Below are 16,368 nucleotides of genomic sequence, written 5' to 3' on the forward strand. Positions count from 1 at the left end.
AAGTCATTTTGCATTCCAAACAACCCTAGAGAAAATCAGTAGCCTAGTCAAACGTTCACACTGTGTCCAGCCTGCACGCTGACAAACGCGAATTAAGCGGAATGTTCCTGTTCTTGCACATCTGCCCGGCACCTTCAGTATTCAAATGCTAAAATGTCTTGCGTGATATTAGGCTTTATTAGTTGAGTGACAACCTATATAATTTGCTATCTATGCGCTGTTGAAAACGGTGTTTTACTGGAATAAAAGTAAGCTACTGGAAACAACACTCATCTGGCTATACCGGCTGACAATTTATTTTATCTTGATTGTTCAGGTTCACCATCAGCAATAGTTTTGGTAGTTTTGCTTTAAACAATCAGTGTACGGTATTTTTTTATATACTGAATAAAGCTGATAATTTCATAACGAGGAATCACTTTTGCGAGGCGCACTGCATGCCAAAGCAGGAGGAGAAAAGAAGCAAACTAAAAACTTCAAAATGGTCAAAAACATTTGATTTTGAGATGGGGTGAAATCCAAAGTTCTGCTATATATTCATTGGCTATGTCATTGCTAATTTGTAAATGATAAATATTGCTTGATTACTAGCTCAAACACTTCATCTGCATAAATTACAAATGAATTAGTGGGTGATGGTGATTTCAGAACCAAAAGGTGGACAAAAACAGGCTACATTTCTCTCCTAATCTGATAGTGGGGTGGTAGATGCCTAGTCTCCATTATGGCTCAGATCAGGTCCCTAAATACACACCCCTCAAACTCAACTCACAACTCGCCAGTTCCACTGCATTTTTTCATTGCTCCCTTCTGGCGGCAGGGTAGCCTAGTGGTTAGAGTGTTGGACTAGTAACCGGAAGGTTGCAAGTTCAAACCCCCTAGCTGACAAGGTACAAATCTGTCGTTCTGCCCCTGAACAGGCAATTAACCCACTGTTCCCAGGCTGTCATTGAAAATAAGAATTTGTTCTTAACTGACTTGCCTGGTTAAATACATTTTAAAAAACAGGGACTGATTTAGACCTGGGACACCAAGTGTGTGCAATTCATTATCAGGTAGAACAGAAAACCATCAGGCTCCGGACTTCATAGGGTAAGGGTTGAGTACCCCTGGTATACACTATAGACATACATCATTCACACACACACACACACACACCCAGCTCAGAGAGGCCCAGCCCTATCAAACCTTATCCCACTGAATCATTTTAAACTAAAACGGATCGTTCCTGTATTGTATCCGAGCCCATGTATCTAGATACGTATCGAATCATCCTGAAAGGGAAACATACATCCCTTTTACTAATCTTATCAAACAAGTTAGGAACTTTAAAAAAACAAGACATGTTTCAATATGAACACCTCCGCATGGTCTATCTTCCCTACAGGCCTACATTAAAATGCTATCATAACGGAAACAATAGAGCTCTAAAAATGTCATACGTTTTTGTTGATATCAGTGGTTGTTCGTCTTATCTCCATTTCCCACTGGAGTTTATAGTTTACCCATTACCCACCTTTTTTACCACTACATCACTGATATTATTACAGAATCATAAGAAATATTCTAATAATTCATCTGAAAGTGATAATACGATCATCTGTGTGATCCATTGATGTCTGTTTGTGTGGCACTTGATTATTAATAGGGATGCACAATATATCGGTGAACATATCGGAATCGGTAGATATTAGCTAAAAATGTCAACATCTGTATCGGCCGATGTCTCGTTTAACACCGATGTTATAAACTGATGTCAAAGCTTCCGTGCATACCTATATAACGTAGGTACAGGACGTAATGACGCCACGTAGAAATGTTGCGCTACACGTTCAACACAATATTCCTAACCTAGCCTACAATGTCTGCTGTGTGGATCCAGCAGTCAACAAGTCCAGCAATCATTTGAAAGAGTAAGAACGTTTCAGAAAGACAACTCAAAAGGCTAAATCCATGAAAGCCAAGATAATGGAATTCATTGGCCTTGACAATCAACCGTTCTCTATTGTGGGTGATGTTGACTTTCGTTGACTGGTCGAGCACCGGTACACACTACCAAGTGAGCTATTTTTCAGATGTTGCCCTACCAGAGTTACACAGTAATAGTGTCACTGCTATTAGCTTCACGACATACATACCATGGAACACCGTTTGGGTCTTTGCGTGTTTAAAAAGATACAGTAGCGCTGTCAAAGCTGTAAAGAAAATCTGCAAACAAGCAAACACGGGACATGAACGATGTGTTTACAATTATCGCGTTGGTAATAAAGCATAATTTATTTGACCGCAACTTCTGGGGTAACTAGCTTTAGCTTGATACCTAGCAAGCATCAATACAACCAGCCTGAAAACAATGACCAGTAGAAACTGCAGTCATTTTCATTATTCTTAGCAATGATTTAGGAATCCTTGTGAGTAAGTATTAGAAAGGTTGCCACTTGTTGTTCGCCTATTGAATTTGAACTTCAGTTCTTGACAAAAAATAGCTAGCCACAATAAGGATTATGTACAATAGTGGAATTTGCGGTTTGCCTTCAAAATAAAACGGTGTCATTGACAGTGATGCAAATGATTACAAATAGTAGAATTATGCCATACTTTTATTTTGAAGGCTAACCGCAATGTCCACTATTGTGGCTAATCCTTATTGTGGCTAGCTTCACATAGATGGGTCCGACCACCATTAATCAAATAAGAACGGTCTTATAAATTAGGGTTATTTTAGATGACACCTAGCTATATAGTTAGTTAGCTAGCTAACTATAGCTACTGAAACAGATTATGTCGTTTTGCTATGTTTTTGAGCTAGCTAGCTTTTTTTATGACCAGCACTGTAGATGTGCGAGACAACTTTACCAGCATCATAGTATACGTATTGATGAATCAATGTGACATGTGAAATACGAGTGATAGTGTAATCAATGTGTTATAACAACGTAAAAAATTTATGAACGTGTTAAATTATTATGTGGCAGGCAGTCATACTCAGGTCCTGATTGGTGTAAAAGACCCAAATGGAGTTCCATAGAAATCCTGGTTGAGAATGAAATGACTGAACAAATGAACAACGAAACAGCACAGCAAGTAAGTGAAAGAAATAGGTTTTGATTATGTTTTTCTGGTAATGGGGACATACATAAATGCCAACAAAATAACTTTTTAGTCAGCGTGGTGTTCGTGTGTGTAACCTTTATTTAACCAGGCAAGTCAGTTAAGAACAAATTCTTACTTACAATGACGGCCCGGGCGACGCTGGGCCAAGTGTGCGCCGCCCTATGGGACTCCCAATCACGGCCAGATGTGATACAGCCTGGATTCGAACCAGGGACTGTTACGCCTCTTGTACTGAGATGCAGTGCCTTAGACCTCTGCGTCCATGCGTGTGTGTTAACTATTTAACTGTACTAGAATGCTTAAAAGGCCGCTAAAATTGTAAATATCGGTATCGGCCAAAAATGTAATGTCGGTGCATCACTAATTAGTAATGCCTAGGAATACAAATGTCAACGCTATGTGAGTTGAGAAAAAGATGTATGTAACGATTTGATGATTTTATGTCATTGGTCATTAGAACTGACTGAACAGTCACTGATGCTACGTGTCAGTGTGAATCAGTTCTCATATTCCCCCTTTCAGGGTATAACATTACAACTGTATAGCTAAAAGGCTACATGTTTGTAGATGGACTGAGATGAATGAATCCGGCAGCGGATGGAGTGTGTAGAATGTGTGTTGTGTGTGTGTGTGTGTGTGTGTGTGTGTGTGTAACACAGTGGAACCTATCCTGAGGGGATTACAGTGACAGTGGTGCTGCTGGCTCTGTGCTGCCTGGGCTCCGTGAGAAAATCCCCCTCCTTATGAATGGCCATGTAATCTGCCCCCCCCCAACACACACACACACACACACACACACACACACACACAGAGCTTGGTGATGGAAAATATCAGCTGAGTGCAGAGATCTGCACAAGGGATTTATGCTTCTTTCTGCATGCAGTCGATTTATGAGCTCACACAGACAAACTAACATATTGAAAAAATACACACACATGTATGCACACACAGAAGCAAAAGCATTCACCCACCCATATGCTGGCATATGCTCACATACCCGCAAACACACACACACACAACATTTACATGCCCCCACACACACACACACACACACACACACAAAGGATTACAAAAAAAACTTAATTAAGAAAACAGCTTTGGGATTTTCTAATCAGAGTGTGAGTGAAGAGGATTAGATAAGAAGACTATACTGCGTGGCAGGCAGGCATGGAGATATGAACCCAACCCTCTCTACACTGACTCTACTGTAGTCTATAGGCCTACCCTAAACCCCCATTTTATATTGTAATTGATCTCGCTTGCACCATTTTGTTAGATGTTTCACAGTAGACAACAGTGTAGTATCAGCACATTCAGATCACGCCTGCTGCCCTGCATGCACGAACGAACGCACACACACACACACACACGGAGGAAGCTTTCTGCTAACAGCCCCCAGTATGTTAGGAAGATACCATATCTGGGGAGGAATATTTAGGAAAATGTACTAGGGAGAGAGGGAGGGAGGAGAGGAGAATGGGAATAAAGAGGAAGGTGCTTTACAATAATGGTTTCATCTCCTGATGAGCTTGTTTTTCACCAGGTAGGTAGCTATAAAAACACTACGCAATTTCAAAAAGCAGTGTGTAATCAGCCAACCCTGACTTCTAGCTGTAAACCCCCTCAGGATCATTTGATTTGAGGCTTTCCCCTCCATCCCTTCCATCCCTCCCCTCACTCCCCTCCCTACCCTTCTACCCTACATCCCCTCCCTACCCTCCATCCCCTCCCTGCACATAGCAGAAGCACTGTTGTGGAAGGTAAGTGCCTCTGCAGCGGTGCGGGTGCTGACAGGGAGAAGGCTGAGCGTTAATATTACATGAGAAGACCCTGGGAGGGCAGAACACACACACACTGTGGTTCCTCTGTCTGCATGAAACCTCCCCAGAGCACCATGTACTCCTGCTGTCTTCATTACCCTGCACGAGGATGATCCCTCGCACTGTACTGCAACGCACCTCACACACACACACTGTGGTTCCTCTGTCTGCATGAAACCTCCCCAGAGCACCATGTACTCCTGCTGTCTTCATTACTCTGCACGAGGATGATCCCTCACACTGTACTGCACCGCACCTCACACACACTGCACTGGCACACACATGTACACTGGCCACATTGGCACACAGCGACAACAGAAAGCACAAACACAAACTCACCACATAACATATAGGCCTACAGGTACGTAGCAACGACGGCAGAACAGAGGACACAAACATACAAACACATGCTATGCTACTGTGCCAACCCACTCAAAGCAACGAAAACATCCTTTCATATAGACACAATGTAGAACAACAGTCTTCAACACACACACACACACACACACACACACACACACACACACACACACACACACACACACACACACACACACATATAAACAAAGGCAAAAGCCTTGCGAGAGGGGTCGGTCATAGTAAAACATCCTCTTCTCTCCTCTGCATTGAGACAACATCCCTACAGTGACCATCCCTCCCTATAGCGGACAGAGTCCATGCCTGGTTTTCTAGTGTATGGCCTGGCACTGGGGTGTCAGCCCCTCTCTGCTCTCCCTGCTCTGGACAGATCTCCACAGACACTACTGTGGAGGTAAGAAGCATCATTCTTTAGATGCGGGACAGGACTAAACGTGTTTTTCATTTAGCAACATTATGTACAGGCCAAAACACTTAACTATAATGAATTTAGGCTAAGGTATGTAAGAGATGACGACGCTCTTACTTTCCCCTCCATCCCCTCCATCTCCTCCCTACCCTCAATCCCCTCCATCTCCTCCCTACCCTCAATCCCCTCCCTACCCTCAATCCCCTCCCTACCCTCCATCATCTCCCTACCATCCTCCACCTCTTCCCTACCATCCTACCCTCCACACCATCCTACCCACCCTCCGCCCCCTCCTTACCATCCTACCCTCCACCACCTCCCTACCATCCATCTCCTTAGAGTAAGGAGCTTTTCCTTCCAATCATTCTCAGATTCCATTAGTTCATTGGTCCGTTTGGTTCAGTGAATTGTACTGTGTAAGGTAAGAGAGTTTTCCTCAACATGAATTAGGCCTACCTTGATATTTCAAAATGGCTGGAATGTATGACGTAACACACTTCATGAAAGAAGCATTGAAACAATAGTGGAAAGACTAGGTTTACTTCTGTGTTTAGCCTAGTTTCACAAATCAGACCTTTGCTTTATAAGTTCTACATTGTGTAAAAATAGGTTACATACTTTATATGATATGCTATTTATTGTAAGGCTAGGGCATACTACTAATTTAGTGATGTTAGTAATGATCTCAGACATGACAAAGAAATAACACAATGAGAAAAGGGAAAAGTTCAAATAAATAGGCCTAAGTCAACTTACAGAGATACAACAAATACTGTGGGTTTAAATGCTAATACTGTAGCTTCACTTCCTTGGTACATTTTGGAGAAAATGTATGCTCTGTTTGTCGCGATTGGCATTGGGGTACAGCTAGCAGAATTTTAGCCAAAGACTGTTATACTAGCTGTCTAGTCTGTGTTTTATAAATGTGCAATAAGCATAAAACTAGAGGTCGACCGATTAATCGGAATAGCCGATTAATTAGGGCCGATTTCAAGTTTTCATAACAATCGGAAATTGGTAATTTTGTACACCGATTTTGCAGATTTTTTATCTTTATTTAATTTTTTAACACTTTTATTTAAACTTTATTTAACTAGGCAAGTCAGTTAAGAACACGTTCTTATTTTCAATGACGGCCTAGGAACGGTGGGTTAACTGCCTTGTTCAGGGGCAGAACGACAGATTTTTACCTTGTCAACTCAGGGATTCAATCTTGCAACCTTACGGTTAACTAGTCCAACGCTCTAACCACCTGCCTCATTAGGAGCCCGCCTGTTACGCGAATGCAGTAAGAAGCCAAGGTAAGTTGCTAGCTAGCATTAAACTTAATCAATCATAATCACTAGTTATAACTACACATGGTTGATGATATTACTAGTTTATCTAGCGTGTCCTGCATTGCATATAATCGATGCAGTGCGCATTCGCGAAAAAGGGCTGTCGTTGCTCCAACGTGTTCCTAACCATAAACACCAATGCCTTTCTTAAAATCAATACACAGAAGTATATATTTTTTAAACCTGCATATTTAGCCAAAATAAATCCAGGTTAGCAGGCAATATTAACCAGGTGAAATTGTGTCACTTCTCTTGCGTTCATTGCACGCAGAGTCAGGGTATATGCAACAGTTTGGGCAGCCTGGCTCATTGCGAACTAATTTGCCAGAATTTTACGTAATTATGACATAACATTGAAGGTTGTGCAATGTAACAGGAATATTTAGACTGATGGATGCCACCTGTTAGATGAAATAAGGAATGGTTTCGTATTTCACTGAAAGAATAAACGTCTTGTTTTCGAGATGATAGTTTCTGGATTTGGCCATATTAATGACCTACGGCTCGCATTTCTGTGTGTTATTATGTTATAATTAAGTCTATTATTTGATAGAGCAGTCTGACTGAGCGATGGTAGGCACCAGCAGGCTCATAAGCATTCATTCAAAAAGCACTTTTGTGCGTTTGCCAGCAGCTCTGCTGTTTATGACTTCAAGCCTATCAACTCCCGAGATTAGGCTGGTGTAACGATGTGATGTGAAATGGATAGCTAGTTAGCGGGGTGCGCGCTAATAGCGTTTCAAGCGTAACTCGCTCTGAGACTTGGAGTAGTTGTTCCCCTGGCTCTGCATGGGTATCGCTGCTTCGAGGGTGGCTGTTGTCGTTGTGTTCCTGGTTCGAACCCAGGTAGGAGCGAGGAGAAGTACGGAAGCTATACTGTTACACTGGCAATACTAAAGTGCCTATAAGAACATCCAATAGTCAAAGGTATATGAAATACAAATAAATGGTATAGAGAGAAATAGTCCTATAATTCCTATAATAACTACAACCTAAAACTTCTTACCTGGGAATATTGAAGACTCATGTTAAAAAGGAACCACCAGCTTTCATATGTTCTCAGGTTCTGAGCAAGGAACTTAAACGTTAGCTTTCTTACATGGCACATATTGCACTTTTACTTTCTTTTCCAACACTTTTTAAAATATTATTTAAAGGCTAAATTGATTTTATTGATGTATTATATTAAGTTAAAATAAGTGTTAATTCAGTATTGTTGTAATTGTCATTATTACAAATTCATTTTTTAATAAACTTTTTTTTTTTAAGGCTGATTAATCGGTATCGGCGTTTTTTGTCCTCCAATAATTGGTATCGGCGTTGAAAGATCATAATTGGTCGACCTCTACATAAAACACAATTTATATAAAGAACTGTCAACTCAACCTCATTCTGAGAAATAAGGTAGACCACTTGATTTCAACATCTGAATAAAGTGGACAGGATAACATGCTGTTAAACAGTTGGAGACAGAAGGGTGTGTTCATAATAATTCACTAACAATTCACTAACACGTGGACTTGAGAGATTGTTGATGAGACCTGTGTTAATTATCTATAGCCAAATGCCAACTACAAGAAGTTAGTCGTTATTAGTGAATGTGCATTAGTCATGGTTCTAGTTAAACTCTCTTGGGTAGGGGGCAGTATTTTGACGTCCGGATGAAAAGCGTGCCCAAAGTAAACTGTCTGTTACTCAGGCCCAGGAAGCTAGGATATGCATATATTTGGTTAGAAAACACTCTAAAGTTTCTAAAACTGTTACAATTACGTCTGTGACTATAACGGAACTGATATGGCAGGCGAAACCCAGAGGACAAACCATCCCCCCAAAAAAGAAATTCGCCCTACCACTATTTTCAAGGTTTGATTATAAACGTTGTTTGACTTGCTTAGAAAAGTTTATTAGTAACGTTTGGGATTAATTTTGTATGCATTTTGATGGAAGGAAACTGGGTGGATTATTGACTGAAGTGTGCCAGCTAAACTGAGTTTTTATGGATATAAAGGACATTATCGAACAAAAGGACCATTTGTGATGTAACTGGGACCTTTTGGAGTGCCAACAGAAGAAGATCATCAAAAGGTAAGGCATTTTTTATATCGCTATTTCTGACTTTCGTGTCGCACCTGCCTGGTTGAAATATGTTTTTCATGTGCTTGCATGTGGGGCGCTTGTCCTCAGATAATCGCATGGTATGCTTTCGCCGTAAAGACTTTTTGAAATCTGACACACAGCGGCTGGATTAACAAGAAGTTAAGCTTTATTGTGATTTATTACACTTGTGATTTTATGAAAGTTAAATATTTATAATACTGTAGTTTGAATTTCGCACACTGCAATTTCACCGGATGTTGGCCAGGTGGGACACTACCGTCCCACCTGCCCATAAGAAGTTAAATTTGTAACAAAAAAATAGCATTTTCATAGACGGACTTGAAAGCCAGATTAGTGATTGTTGCAAGAAAAAGCAGTTTAAACTATTTTGATAAAATAATTAAACTATTATTGTGTATTATGGTTGTGGAAGGCTTCCATTTAGCCTAAGTATAACTTCACAAGCCCTGAATTAGATTATTGCTGACTGTTTGAAATGCAGTGTCTTAAATGTACAACAACGCTTATATAGAGAAGAAAAAGAGGGTATGCAACAACACATCCGCCATGCTGACCATCAACACGGGGCCCCTCAGGGGTGCGTGTTTAGTACCTTCCTGTACTCTCTGTTTACACATGACTGTGTGGCCACACATGACTTCAACACCATCATTAAGTTTGCCGATGACACAACTGCTGGCCTGATCACCAACGACGATGAGACAGCCTATAGGGAGGAGGTCAGAGACCTGGCAGTGTGGTGCTAGGACAACAACCTCTCCCTCAATGTCGGTAAGACAAAGGAGCTTATTGTGGACTATAGAAAGGTGAAGGCTGAACACTCCCCCATGCACATCAACAGGGCTGTAGTGGAGTGGGTCGAGAGCTTGAAGTCCCTCTGTGTCAACATCTCTAAGGACCTATCATGGTCCAAACACACCAATACTGTCATGAAGAGTGCAAGACAACGCCTCTTCCCTCGGGAGGCTGAAAAGAATTGGCATGGGCCGTCAGATCCTCAAAACGTTCTACAGCTGTACCATTGAGAGCATCTCGACAAGCTGCATCAGCTCTTGCTATGGCAACTGCTTGGCAAAGCACTACATAGGTTAGTGCGGACGGCCCAGTTGAATTAACTAAATAGTTAACTTTTTACACCAGCTCTGTCAGGAGGAATGGGACAAATAGTTAACCAAATAGCTACCTGGACTATCTGCATTGACCATTTTTGACTCTGTACACACATACACACACTGGACTCTACCCACACGCTCACACTCCAACACATACACATGAACACACACACTTACTCACACAACACATATACACAGGCACATTGTCGCCACACAGACACTCACACACTTATCACAGACACTGCTGCTACTGTCTATAATCTATCCTGTTGCCTAGTCACTTTAACCCTACCCTATGTACAATTGAAGTCGGAAGTTTACATACACTTATGTTGGGGTCATTAAACCTCGCTTTTCAACCACTTCACAAATTTCTTGTTAACAAACTACAGTTTTGGCAAGTCGTTTAGGACATCTACTTTGTGCATGATACAAGTCATTTTTCCAACAACTGTTTAGATTATTTAACTTATAATTCACTGTATCACAATTCCAGTGGGTCAGAAGTTTACATACACTAACTTGACTGTGCCTTTAAACAGCTTGGAAAAATTCAGAAAATGATGTCATGGCTTTAGAAGCTTCTGATAGCCTAATTTACATTATTTGAGTCAATTGGAGGTGTACCTGTGGATCTATTTCAAGGCCTACCTCCAAACTCAGTGCCTCTTTGCTTGACATGGGAAAATCAAAAGAAATCAGCAAAGACCTCAGAAAACATAATTGGAAGTCGGAAGTTTACATATACCTTAGCCAAATACATTTCAACTCAGTTTTTCACAATTCATGACATTTAATCCTAATAGAAATTCTCTGTTTTAGGTCAGTTAGGATCACCACTTTATTTTAAGAATGTGAAATGTCAGAATAATAGTGGAGAGAACTATTTATTTCAGCTTTTATTTCTTTCAGCACATTCCCAGTGGGTCAGAAGTTTACATACACTCAATTAGTATTTGGTAGCATTGCCTTTAAATTGTTTAACTTGGGTCAAAAGTTTTGGGTAGCCTTCCACAAGCTTCCCACAATAAGTTGGGTGAATTTTGGCCCATTCCTCCTGACAGTGCTGATGTAACTGAATCAGGTTTGTAGGCCTCCTTGCTCACACACGCTTTTTCAGTTCTGCACACACATTTGCTATGGGATTGAGGTCAGGGCTTTGTGCTGGCCACTCCAATACCTTGACTTTGTTGTCCTTAAGCCATTTTGCCACAACTTTGGAAGTATGCTTGGGGTCATTGTCAATTTGGAAGACCCATATGCGACCAAGCTTTAACTTCCTGACTGATGTCTTGAGATGTTGCTTCAATATATCCACAAGTTTCCGACCTTATGATGCCATCAATTTTCTGAAGTGCACCAGTCCCTTCTGCAGCAAAGCACCCCCGCAACATAATGCTCCCATTCTCGTGCTTTGCGGTTGGAATGGTGTTCTTTGGCTTGCAAGTTCTTTGGCTTGGTGTTCTTTGGCTTCCACTTTTTCCTCAAAAGATAACGAAGGTCAATATGGCCATACAGTTCTATTTTTTTTTTCATCAGACCAGAGGACATTCCTCCTAAAAGTACGATCTTTGTCCCCATGTGCAGAAAATCTTTGGAGGGAGTTGAAAGTCTGTGTTGCCTAGCAACAGCCCCAAAACATCACTGCTCTAGAGGAGATCTGCATGGAGGAATGGGCCAAAATACCAGCAACAGTGTGTGAAAACCTTGTGAAGACTTACAGAAAACATTTGACCTCTGTCATTGCCAACAAAGGGTATATAACAAAGTATTGAGATAAACTTTTGTTATTGACCAAATACTTATTTTCCACCATAATTTGCAAATAAATTCATAAAAAATTCTACAATGTGATTTTCAGGATTTTTTTTCTCATTTTGTCTGTCATAGTTGAAGTGTACCTATGATGAAAATTACAGGCCTCTCTCATCCTTTTAAGTGGGAGAACTTGCACAATTGGTGGCTGACTAAATACTTTTTTGCCCCACTGTATATGGGATGATAAATAACATTGTGGCTGCTACAAGTTAGCTAGTCTTGGCTGTAACCGAGTTGGCGCCTTGATGTCTCTTTCTTTCAGTCCGTCTGCTCACTCCCATTTCACAAACACCGCCCCCTCTGCAGCTGCAGCTATAGAGCACCAGCCTCTCTCCCTCGCATAGCAGTATTCAGGTTAAAAACTTTTAAAATATATATATAATAATAATGAATATCTGACAAACATTCATGATACTATTCTAATAGTGAAATTAATTCAAACCTCCATCTCTAGTGTTCAACATCAGGCCCATTGGGTTTCCTGAGGATGAACCATACAGACCCTGTTTGGCCCAACCCTCCTGACAGATGTCTATTCTCCCTCATTAACATCTGCAACACGCTATCTTTCACAAATAGAGCAAAATCCATTATCTGTTACTGCCATTTCCACATGCAGCAGCCGAGCTCATTTAATCATGAAGCAGGGAAGCAGGCAGGGAGACAATATAGTCGGCCATTATGTTGTTCTGAGCCCTGCTCGCTTGATGAGAATATGGAACTAGAGTGTCTCTCTCTATCATTTCACAGCTTCCATAACAGCCCTGGTGATGACCTGAGTGACAATATACAGATTCCTCCTACCTGCCTCCCTGCTTGCCTGCATGTCTCCCTGCCTTCCAGCTTGCCTGCAAGTCTACCTGCCTCCCAGCTCGCCTGCAAGTCTCCCTGCCTCCCAGCTTACATGCCTGTCTTTCTGCCTCCCAGCTTGCCTGCATGTCTCCCTGCCTCCAAGCTTGCCTGCAAGTCTCCCTGCCTCCCAGCTTGCATGCATGTCTCCCTGCCTCCCAGCTTGCCTGCGTGTCTCCCTGCCTCCTAGCTTGCCTGCGTGTCTCCCTGCCTCCCATCTTGCCTGCGTGTCTCCCTGCCTCCCTGCATGTCTCCCTGCCTCCCAGCATGTCTGCCTGCCTCCCAGCTTGCCTGCATGTCTCCCTGCCTCCCAGCTTGCCTGCATGTCTCCCTGCCTCCCAGCTTGCCTGCGTGTCTCCCTGCCTCCCAGCTTGCATGCATGTCTCCCTGCCTCCCAGCTTGCCTGCGTGTCTCCCTGCCTCCCAGCTTGCCTGCGTGTCTCCCTGCCTCCCAGCTTGCCTGCATGTCTCCCTGCCTCCCAGCATGTCTGCCTGCCTCCCAGCTTGCCTGCATGTCTCCCTGCCTCCCAGCTTGCCTGCATGTCTCCCTGCCTCCCAGCTTGCCTGCGTGTCTCCCTGCCTCCCAGCTTGCATGCATGTCTCCCTGCCTCCCAGCTTGCCTGCGTGTCTCCCTGCCTCCCAGCTTGCCTGCGTGTCTCCCTGCCTCCCAGCTTGCCTGCATGTCTCCCTGCCTCCCAGCATGTCTGCCTGCCTCCCAGCTTGCCTGCATCTCTCCCTGCCTCCCAGCTTGCCTGCATGTCTCCCTGCCTCCCAGCTTGCCTGCATGTCTCCCTGCCTCCCAGCTTGCATGCATGTCTCCCTGCCTCCCAGCTTGCCTGCGTGTCTCCCTGCCTCCCAGCTTGCCTGCGTGTCTCCCTGCCTCCCAGCTTGCCTGCATGTCTCCCTGCCTCCCAGCATGTCTGCCTGCCTCCCAGCTTGCCTGCATCTCTCCCTGCCTCCCAGCTTGCCTGCATGTCTCCCTGCCTCCCAGCATGTCTGCCTGCCTCCCAGCTTGCATGCATGTCTCCCTGCCTCCCAGCTTGCCTGCATGTCCTCCTGCCTCCCAGCTTGCCTGCATGTCTCCCTGCCTCCCAGCTTGCCTGCATGTCCTCCTGCCTCCCAGCTTGCCTGCATGTCTTCCTGCCTCCCAGCTTGCCTGGATGTTCTCCTGCCTCCCAGCTTGCCTGCATGTATCCCTGCCTCCCAGCTTGCTTGCATGTCCTCCTGCCTCCCAGCTTGCCTGCATGTCCCCCTGCCTCCCAGCTTGCATGCTTGTCTTTCTGCCTCCCAGCCAGTCAGCTTGCCAGTCTTCCTGACTCCCAGCCAGCCTTCTTCCTGTCTCCAAGCCTAGCTGCCTGTCTTTCTCCGCCTCAGGTCAGCTATTACATGGGCTCACACTAGGTGTGGCTTACAGTATAACATCACAGTTTTATTGTACAGGGAGAAGGGGACTGGATACAGTATATACTAAATCCCTATATCCACTAGTCTCTGTCCTAACCTTGCTGTCCTATCTGCAGCAAGCTAGCCTAAATGCTAACGGCAGCCGTTGTTGCTCATTCCTGTCTGTCTGTGTCATGAATTTTAAAATGAACTTTGAGCTGCCATCTTGGCAGCTACTATTTTACGAGCAGCTATGTCTGTCAAGCTGGCAGCTGCTAGCAGATAGTCAACTAGATATTCTATTGTGCTCCAGAAATGAATGGGCACTAAGGAAGCCAAGCCGTAAAGGAGAATTGACAGTGTGACACAACTTGCTTTAGACAGGATGCAGAGCAAAAACAAAATGGTAGATTTAATGTGGAAGGCCACTGAAATTACTTTTCAAAACAAATACAACACCGTGGTCTTATGTCATGCCATACAGCTGTGGTGTTATAAGGGCATAGTGAGGCATATGAGAACAAGGTCAGTGAGACACCTACCCGATCTTGGCCTTCTGTTTGGGCTTGGACGAGGACACAATGCGGGCCTTCTTGGAGGCCTTGGTCCTGGTCTTGTTGCCTCGGTCCCTCTCCCTGTCCCTGTCTCTGTCTCTGTCCCTCTCTCTCCTGTGGGCTGAGGAGCTCCCAGAGGGGAAGCTCTCTGGACTCATAACCCTGGGGATGTTCTTCTCTCCTCTCTCCCGGGCCTTAGCAATGGCCTCATGGATGATCCTGTTAGCCTTCTGCTGCTTGTCCTCCCCAGCCTCCTCCATCAGTTGCTGCTGCTGCTGCTCCCTCTGCTCCTTCACCAGCCTCCGCTGGGCCCGCTTCTCCAACGACGAGCTGTAGGAGGATGAAGACGAGGATGAGCTGCTCTTCATCGGGGGGCTGAGGACCCGCGCTGCTGTGTGGCTGTTGGGACCATTAGCATTCTTGTTCTTGGGAGGCTGAAGAGGAGAGAGAGGAGGGGGGATATTAATCAGACTGAGGGAACACATATACCAACAGGATGATGTCATTATAACATACATACATCTGCATTAATAGCAAGACTGGAAAGAGCTGTGTATTACAAAGGACTCTCGCCCTGATCTTAATGTCATTTCCTGCGAAGCGGATGATCTTGTGGTCGTTAACACACACACACACACCTTAATCCCCACCCCACACACACTAATCCCCCCCACTATGTTCATGTTCTCATATAGCCAAACCAAACCGACATTCCTGAATTTCAGACTGAATAGTTAGATCATTTAGCTCCTAGTTCTCACATTCCCCCTCAGTTAACCCTCCACAGCCTCTCTCACACATCATCTTCCCCTTCAGTTAACCCTCCACAGCCTCTCTCACACATCATCTTCCCCTTCAGTTAACCCTCCACAGCCTCTCTCACACATCATCTTCCCCTTCAGTTAACCATCCACAGCCTCTCTCACACATCATCCACCCCTTCAGTTAACCCTCCACAGCCTCTCTCACACATCATCCACCCCTTCAGTTAACCCTCCACAGCCTCTCTCACACATCATCTTCCCCCTCAGTTAACCCTCCACAGCCTCTCTCACACATCATCTTCCCCCTCAGGAACAGAAGTGTGAAATGTACCATATCAGCTTTGCTGCCTGGAATGAGAGTCAAGTCACCCAGTCAGGCTCAATAAGGAAATGTTGTAAACACAAAGGAATGGGATTACAAAAGTGAATCAGTGAAGCTCTGGAAAAAAAACCATGTGCATAACAATCAAGCTGTATACTTACACTGCTGCTTAGTGACGTGGGGAGAGAGAGAGACATAGACAGAGAACACTGAAAACAACAGCCAGCTGGACTAGAAAACACACACAGCAGAAGTCACAACAACACTGTTAGCTAGTTGGCTGTACCTCTCTTATTAGACCCTCTAAGCCTTGATAATGATATAGCCTTGACATGGGCTTGATAATGATATAGCCTTGACATAGGCTTGATAATGATATAGCCTTGACATA

The 16,368-nt window shown here is 43.8% G+C and overlaps 1 protein-coding gene across 9 annotated transcripts in view; it reads right to left on the reverse strand.

Annotated features, from left to right (window-relative positions):
- Positions 1–16,368, reverse strand: part of LOC109883506 (chromodomain-helicase-DNA-binding protein 9) — a 134,980-nt gene that overhangs the window by 74,085 nt on the left and 44,527 nt on the right. For all 9 annotated transcript variants that reach the window (XM_031831227.1, XM_031831229.1, XM_031831228.1 and 6 more), the window contains one exon: positions 14,880–15,325. In XM_031831227.1, coding sequence (XP_031687087.1) covers positions 14,880–15,325 — 446 coding nt within the window. The remainder of the gene's footprint in view (positions 1–14,879; positions 15,326–16,368) is intronic.

The sequence above is a fragment of the Oncorhynchus kisutch genome, linkage group LG8 (assembly GCF_002021735.2).
Source record: "Oncorhynchus kisutch isolate 150728-3 linkage group LG8, Okis_V2, whole genome shotgun sequence".
Classification (NCBI taxonomy): domain Eukaryota; kingdom Metazoa; phylum Chordata; class Actinopteri; order Salmoniformes; family Salmonidae; genus Oncorhynchus; species Oncorhynchus kisutch.